The sequence below is a fragment of the Mytilus trossulus genome, chromosome 14 (assembly GCF_036588685.1).
Source record: "Mytilus trossulus isolate FHL-02 chromosome 14, PNRI_Mtr1.1.1.hap1, whole genome shotgun sequence".
Classification (NCBI taxonomy): domain Eukaryota; kingdom Metazoa; phylum Mollusca; class Bivalvia; order Mytilida; family Mytilidae; genus Mytilus; species Mytilus trossulus.
The window spans coordinates 69444516-69453047 of NC_086386.1; the positions used below are offsets into that span (position 1 = coordinate 69444516).

General features: G+C 33.7%; 1 protein-coding gene across 1 annotated transcript; it reads left to right on the top strand.

Annotated features, from left to right (window-relative positions):
* Nucleotides 1–2389: 2389 nt before the first annotated feature.
* LOC134698020 (uncharacterized) lies at nucleotides 2390–6127 on the top strand. Its single transcript, XM_063560308.1, has 5 exons — nucleotides 2390–2506; nucleotides 3657–3704; nucleotides 4028–4110; nucleotides 5366–5437; nucleotides 5987–6127. Exons 1-5 carry the CDS (start codon nucleotides 2488–2490, stop codon nucleotides 6125–6127), a joined length of 363 nt encoding a protein of 120 aa, XP_063416378.1. The 5' UTR covers nucleotides 2390–2487.
* The last annotated feature ends 2405 nt before the right edge of the window (nucleotides 6128–8532 follow it).

Below are 8532 nucleotides of genomic sequence, written 5' to 3' on the forward strand. Positions count from 1 at the left end.
AGTTTTTGGTCAAGGTAGTTTTTTGTCGAGCCTGCAACTTCTGTTGCAGAAAGCTCGACATAGAGATAGTGATCCGGCGGCGGCGGCTACGGCGGCGGCGGCGGTGTTAGCTCACTTCTTAAAAGCTTTATATTTTAGAAGGTGGAAGACCTGGATGCTTCATACTTTGTATATAGATGCCTCATGTTACGAAGTTTCCGTCAGTCATATGTCCAATGTCCTTGACCTCATTTTCATGGTTCAGTGACCACTTAAAAAAAAAGTTAAGATTTTTTGTAATGTTGAATTCTCTCTTATTATAAGTAATAGGATAACTCTATTTGGTATGTGCGTACCTTGCAAGGTCCTCATGCCCGTCAGACAGTTTTCACTTGACCTCGACCTCATTTCATGGCTCAGTGAACAAGGTTAAGTTTTGGTGGTCAAGTCCATATCTCAGATACTATAAGCAATAGGGCTAGTATATTCGGTGTATAGAAGGACTGCATGGTGTACATGTCCAACTGGCAGGTGTCATCTGACCTTGACCTCATTTTCATGGTTCAGTGGTTAAAGTTAAGTTTTTGTGTTTTGGTCTGTTTTTATCATACTTTAAGCAATAGGTCTACTATATTTGTTGTATGGAATTATTGTAAGGTGAACATGTCTAGCGGACAGATGTTATCTGACCTTGACCTCATTTTCATGGTTCAGTGGTCAAAGTTAATTTTTTCAGTTTTGGTCTTTTTATCAAATGCTATACGCCATAGGTGAACTAAATTAAGTGTATGGAAATATTTTATGATCTATATATTAGTTGCGCAGGTTTTATTTGACCTTGACCTCATTTTCACAGTTCATTGCTCATTGTTAAGTTTTTGTGTTTTGGTCTATTAATTTTATTAAACTATAAGTATTAGGTCAACTGTATTTGTTTTATGGAAGCATTGTTAGCTGTGCATGTCAGCCTGACATGGTTCATCTGACCTTGACCCCATTTTCATGGTTCATTGGTCTTTGTTTAGTTATCTTGGTTAATGTAACGTTTATGTGACAGTTGTAATAAAGCTTTATACTTAGGACTATCAACTTAATATCAATGATTAGTAAAGAAGGCGAGACATTTCAGCATGTGCACTCTTGTTTATGTGGGGCATTATGTTTTCTGGTCGGTCTGTCCGTCCGTTCGTCCCGCTCCAGGTTAAAGTTTTTGGGTAGTTTTTGATGAAGTTGAGGTCCAATCAACTTGAAACTTAGTACACATGTTCCCCTATGATATGATCTTTTTAATTATAATTCCAAATTAAAGTTTTGACCCCAATGTTTAGGTCGTTCGATTGTCCGTCTGTCCTGCTTTAGGTTAAAGTTTTTGGTCGAGGTAATTGAAGTTGAGTCATATGATCTATTTGGGTCTCTTTGAATACTTTTAATCAGCTAAAGAGCTTCCATCCTAGAAATCATTCTTGAATATTATTGTAAGATACTGTAATATTGGGATAAAATACGACATCTTGATAATCGCAAAAATAAAACATATCGACTGGATACATAGCAACAGGTACACATATTAAAAATATTCTGAAACATGTAGCTGCTTATATCATTGGTATATAAGACGGATTGTCACATTTAAGAATTAATACAAGAAGTGAGAATGTTGAATTTCGCTGTCAAAAGAGTTTCTATAAAATCAGATTTAAACCGTTTTTGAACATTTGAGCCATTTCCAGTTTTCTTGGTTTTTAGACATACCATTAAATAAACTCTTCATAGATACCAAAATTTAATATATACGCCAGACAAGCGTTTCGTCTACAAAAGACTCATCAGTGACGCTCGAATCCAAAAAAGTTAAAAAGGCCAAATAAAATACGAAGTTGAAGAGCATTGACGGCTTGAAAGATGTTGTTGGTAGCTTGATTGACTGTTAAAAGTCACCGTGGGTACCACATCAGCTTGAGACTGGTGCGAAGCGTACTTGTCAAGGAAAAGACAATTTACATTTTGAATGGTCTATTTATTTTCTATTGTCGTAAATTTTCTCAATCTGCCTTCTTATTAAAAAAGGGATTATATTTATATAAAACGGTCAGGGCTATTTTGCCGGTGCTGTTTTGATGCAGTAAAATGCATCTCATGTATGTGGTGTATATCCTTCAATTTTACAGCTATTGTTTTTTTTGTTTGGTGAAAACATGTAGTTTGTTTCGTTAGCCATTATTCCACAAACTGCAGCTAACATTAATGAACATGCTTTGTATTTAAATTAAAACTGTACATGTACATTGCATGTATATGGTAAAACGAGTACTGAATTAGTTGGTGGATGTTTTACGGTGTATGCAACATGGCCTAGCGACATGTCACAAGCAAAACGTGAAAACTGGGATTTAATTTTAAACCGGCTTATCAGATTTTAAGCGTTACTATGGGCTGTTATCTGAATCTGTGGTTCTGAATGCCAGTACATGTACATGTGTGTCACGATAAAGGATTGATATCATTTCAATGTCAATTATATCAAAGGGTAAATAATCATTTATTACTTATTCTTGTTTGTTTGTTAGTCTGTTCATAGTTCGACTCGAATGAATTTTGATTCAAACAGACAGTAGATATTTTCAACAAGATGTGGCCTATGTAAACTAGAGGTGTGTTCCTCAAATATGTGACAATAAACATTACAAGCTCTCTAGATGAAACTGTGTGGGAACAAAATTAATCAAACATTTTTCTTTCAGAATTATTTTACAGAAAGTTGTTTTTCCTTTATGACGGACTTTTGTTTTGGCACTCTGTTTTTACATGAACAGAAAATGAGTCAAGAATTAACATGATAGAATAAAGACAAAACCGTTAGATTCGAGAACAATAGCTTTACGGAAAACAAATATCTCTACTTGTCGTTTATTTTATCATGTCCTTTTATCACTCATTATGTGTGCGTAATTACAACAGTTACTTATCATCAGATTATCATGCAGAAGACCCTGCTGGTGCTATAAGTTATGTAAGTAGAACGGAAATTGCTATACTTGGTCAAGTAAGGAATGTGTTCAACAAACAATACTAAGAACAATACATCTGTAACCGGAGAGCATGAGTTGTCATCACAAAATCGCATTATCTCCACCAGGACTCGTTCCGGGACATCTGTGTTACAAGGCAGGATAAGTATACAACATTGAAGGGCAGCAATCCCTTCACACATCAAACGTCTGCAAAAAAAAAACCAAAGTCAACGAAAGACCTTACAACATCACATCAAATGATAATAATAATGAAAGTTTATAAAACGCCCTATTTAAAAAAATAAAATTACTCCAAGGCGCTGTGCATGTATAACAGATCAAAGACGGAACTAAATATACACCAACATACATCAAAGGACAGTCACATCCGCTGTACCATGAACATCAAAACAGGAAACAGTTATACCAGTTTCCGGAGCGTAAGGCATGCTCATGACACATGAATGATCAGTATAGTAACTATATACCAGAGGAAACAAAAAGCATCTTATAAACTTGGTGTGTGTGAAGCACATTTCTTTATTTTTTTACATCAACATATACGCTCAAACCCGAAACTTTTCAAGCATACAATTAATAAAAGTTTAATAAGGCAAGAGTTATTTGACCACCTTATTTGATATGTTTATATAAACTATCTTTCAGATTCGATACTGGTATTGACTGTTTTAACATGTTTTTTCTCGACAATTTGTGAGTATTTTCAAGCATTTGTCATGTCGTAAAAATGCGTGAAATTGTGAATTTTAGCATTTTCATCTTTTTGAGTGGTATCAACAGTCATTATTCTAAAGAGTAATTTAGTTTCAATAGTTTATTACGCTAGAAGTGCAATGCACCTCAATTGCGAAACAAATATATTTTCCGAAATTCAATGTTGATATTTTTTCTTTAATTTTTGAATGAAAAAGATTTTTGTGCTTAAATAGAATCATATAAGTCAGCGAAATAAGCAACAAATACTTGCAAATTATAGATATAAAATGGTTGGTACTTAAGTTTACTAAATTTTGTAGATTGCACACGGATATGCTATTCATGCACAAATTTGCAAGAAAATGAAAAATGTTTGCACGCAGTTCAGTGTCAGAATGACGAGGTAAGACTGTCACCCTTTCCACACCAATATCTACAATATTATCCTAAAATACAATTGAAATTTCAATATATGCTTAAGACTTGTTTTCCCAATAACATTGGCCAATAAAATTGAGAAGGAAAATGGAATATGTCAAAGAGACAACAACCCGACCAAAGAGCAAAAAATTAAAACAGCCGAAGGCTTCCAATAGGTCTTCAACACAGCGAAAAATCCACACCGGAGGCGTGCTTCAGCTAGTCACTAAAAAACTACTTGTTCAGTGAAAAAAATCGTCATACTAAACTCCGACTGTGTGAAGTGCATTTCTTTCTACATCAACAAAAGATCAAACCTGCAAGTTTGAACGCCAACAATTGATATATATTTAATTTAAGTACAATGTTTCTTTCAATAACGTTGGTTATTATACATGACATGTTTTAATAACCATAAATGTAGATTCGGTGTTATTTCAAAACTATAGAATTCACTTTATTCACAATTTGAATAGAGTCAATTAAATACACCATGGTACAATCTTAGAAATGGTCTATTTTGGAGGTTATACACGGTATGTTGCTATTTTTCAACATTACTTTAAAATTGAACAACAGATAATATGACAAACATATAGGGACTATATTGAAATTTCCAAACCAATCTTTTTAAAATCAAACTTTCTATACATAATTTCAATATAAGAAAAGAGATGTGGTATGATTGCCAATGAGACAACTCTTCTCTAGATATCAAATAACACAGAAATTAACAAATATCGGTCACCGTACGGCCTTCAACAATGAGCAAAACCTATATCGCAAAGTCAGCTACAAAGGCCCGAAATTACAAATGTAAAAAAATTCAAACGAGAAAAGTAACGACCTAATTAATGTACAAGAAAAAGAACTAAAGACAAAGAAGTAATACAGCAACAAACGAAAACCACTGAATTACAGGTTCCTGACTTGGGACCGCATATAATGTTGGTCCAAGTGATGGACCCTCTTGCTTTGTGATTTGTTCATGCTTAGTTTTGACTATAGTATTACGATCATTCGATCGTGACCCCTTTTCGTTAGTATCCAACTATCTAAACTGTATTATCCGATTTTTCATCATTATTTATGTTTAATATCTATATGGGGGAAATTAACATTTATTTATAAAAAAAAATATAAATGGAAAGATTTTATCAGTAAGCTGCTTACTGATAAAATCTTTCCATTTATAACTATTTTATAAACAAATAAATGTACAAAAGTATTTATTCCAGGTCTGCTTCACACAAAAGTATGAGACTACCGAAAACGTTATTCGCTACGATGTTGGTTGCACTTATCCTGAGGTAATATTTAATAGCTATCTTACATATTTATTCTAAATATGTAATTTATTTGTTACTCAACGATCAACAAACATCCATCATCTTAAAATCCCTTTAATTGGGTTAAAATGGAGCAAATAACTGTGTTGAATAAGTTACTGAAGTTGATCAGCGGTTTTTGGAATCCGTTTCAAAATAACAACTGAGACACAGAACCATCATCTCTTAGGGAGAGGGAGAGTTTGTAAATTTTTATTACATTACTTTTATTCTTAAATGCTCAAAAGAAAAAGAAAATTAAAAAGAGAAGTGAAAAAAACAGGTTTCAATTAAATTGAAAAATTATAATGTTTCGAAAAGAAAACGTATTCCTTTACATGTATTGTACTGAAAGAATAGTTTGTTGGTTTCTTTTAGCAAAAAAAAGTGAACCAAGAGAACACCGTGCCTTTCCAAATGATCTACTCACACATACATGTAGCTCAAATACAGTACTATAACATGTTCAATCTACATGTAGCAGTGTCGCTCTTTAATCAAGCTCATTGTAGTATTTGAGTTGTTTTACAGATATGTCGTAAGGATTTAACTGGGAATCTGGTAGGACGTAGAAGTGACCATTCCCATATGATGTGTCAAAAATGTTGTAATGGTTCTCATGTCTGTAATGATGATTTAACGTGTGACAATAGCTTAATAGGTAAGACTTAAAACAATAATATGAATGAAGGAGGAGGGGATGACAGCCACTTAATTTCATAAAATCATATGGACAAGCGTCTTGTATAGGGTTGGGTTTTTTTGGTAAAAGGGAGACCATTCAATTGCTTTTTTAATGTTAAATCACAGCGACTATTTCATACAATACACTAACGTTTGATTAGTCTGTTAAAGTTATTTTATTTGTGTCCTTATAAAATCATAGGTGCTAAAGGCTGTAGGATACTATTTCAATAGTCTACGCTCGTCGTATACATGATGTAGTATGGAATGCCTTCGTCTGTCCGTCCGCCCATGTGTCGTGCAAAAGTGTCCATACTAATTTAATACGAAGTAGAAAACAATTAATTTGCGGCAAAGATGATAAACCACAACAAAAAGTGCTTAATTTTGTACACCATATCCGGATTTCGACAATTAATGTCTCTTCAGTGATGTTAGGGATCGAAAAGTATTTGGAAGACCTTTTATTTTACCTCAATTTAGGATATACTCTTCAATTTTAAATAGTCAAAATATGATGAACGATTTAAATTTAAAAAAAAACAATATATTTCCTAATTATAATACTATGGAAAGCCACAGTGAACCCCCCGATTATTATTATTATCATTATTTTTTCCCCTTAGAAATACATGGATACAAATAAATCTTCAGCTTTGACAATCCCGCCGATTATTATAAATTCTACAATCTTCGGCTTTTCAAAATCTTCGGCATTTCAAAATCTTCGGCTTTTCAAAATCGTCGGCTTTTCAAAATCTACGACTTTTCAAAATCTTCGGCTTTTCAAAATCTACGGCTTTTCAAAATCTTCGGCTCTTTAAAAATCTACGGCTTTTTATAATCTTCGGCTTTTCAAAATCTTCGGCTTTTCAAAATCTTCGGCTATGCAAAATCTTCGGCTTTTCAAAATCTACGGCTTTTCAAAATCATAGGCTTTTCAAAAATCTACGTTTTTTTATAATCTTCGGCTTTTCAAAATCTTCGGCTTTTCAAAATCTTCGGCTTTTCAAAATCTTTGGCTTTTCAATATCTACGGCTTTTCAAAATCTTTGGCTTTTCAAAATCTTCGGCTTTTTAATATCTTCGGCTTTTCAAAATCTTCGGCTTTTCAATATCTTCGGCTTTTCACAATCTTCGGCTTTTCAATATCTTCGGCTTTTCAAAATCTTCGGCTTTTCAATATCTTCGGCTTTTCAAAATCTTCGGCTTTTCAATATCTTCGGCTTTTCAAAATCTTCGGCTTTTCAATATCTACGGCTTTTCAAAATCTTCGGCTTTTCAAAATCTACGGCTATTCAAAATCTTCGGCTCTTTAAAAATCTACGGCTTATTATAATCTTCGGCCTTTAAAATTTCACCGACGATTATTATCATAAAATGCAGACGCGGAACGTGCGCGGAACAGATAAATACATTCGAAGCTCTCTAGATTTGCATAATTTGGCTCATTACAACAAGAAACTTTGAGAAAGGTAGGTGTCTTTTGACAACTGGAAAACCTGAAACACGCAAGCAGAGTTGGTGACCCCCCTTTTGAGAATGGCTGGATCCGCCCGGGAAAATGATGTGGCCATGAACATTAATTATGTTTACAAACTTGTAAGAGATAGCCGGACAAACAAAATTATGCATCTTAATTAGATCATCTTACCACAGGAGTTTGAAATCCTATCAATAAGGGGGTAAAATATACCCTTATTAAAGGATTTCATTACGGACGAACAGACGAACGGACAGTATATATACACCCAACCTCTATTTTGTTACGGGGGCTTAAAAAATATCAATTGGCTTACGCACACACTTACAAAATATGTACATGCATACTTACTATATAGTCTGCACGTGCTTGCGTGTGTAAGGTTTTCCAGTTGTCAAAAAACACCTTCATATCTCAAAGTTTCTTGATATAATGAGCCAAAATATGCAAATCTAGAGAGATTTGAATGTATTTCTCTGTTCCGCGTCTGCATTTTATGATAATAATCGTCGGTGAAATTTTAAAAGCCGAAGATTATAAAAAGCCGTTGATTTTTAAAGAGCCGAAGATTTTGAAAAGCCGTAGATTTTGAAAAGCCGAAGATTTTGAAAAGCCGTAGATATTGAAAAGGAAAAGATTTTGAAAAGCCGAAGATTTTGAAAAGTCGAATATATTGAAAAGCCGAAGATATTGAAAAGCCGAAGATTTTGAAAAGCCGAAGATATTGAAAAGCCGAAGATTTTGAAAAGCCGAAGATATTGAAAAGCCGAAGATTTTGAAAAGCCGAAGATTTTGAAAAGCCGAATATATTGAAAAGCCGAAGATTTTGAAAAGCCGAAGATTATAAAAAACCGCAGATTTTTAAAGAGCCGAAAATTTTGAAATGCCGTAAATTTTGAAAAGCCGAAGA

Excerpts from the sequence above, each read along its gene's own strand:
- LOC134698020 (XM_063560308.1), top strand. Across the intron at positions 3,705-4,027 it reads ATGTTTTTTCTCGACAATTT|ATTGCACACGGATATGCTAT; the intron begins GTGAGTATTTTC and ends TAAATTTTGTAG. Across the intron at positions 5,438-5,986 it reads TTGGTTGCACTTATCCTGAG|ATATGTCGTAAGGATTTAAC; the intron begins GTAATATTTAAT and ends GTTGTTTTACAG.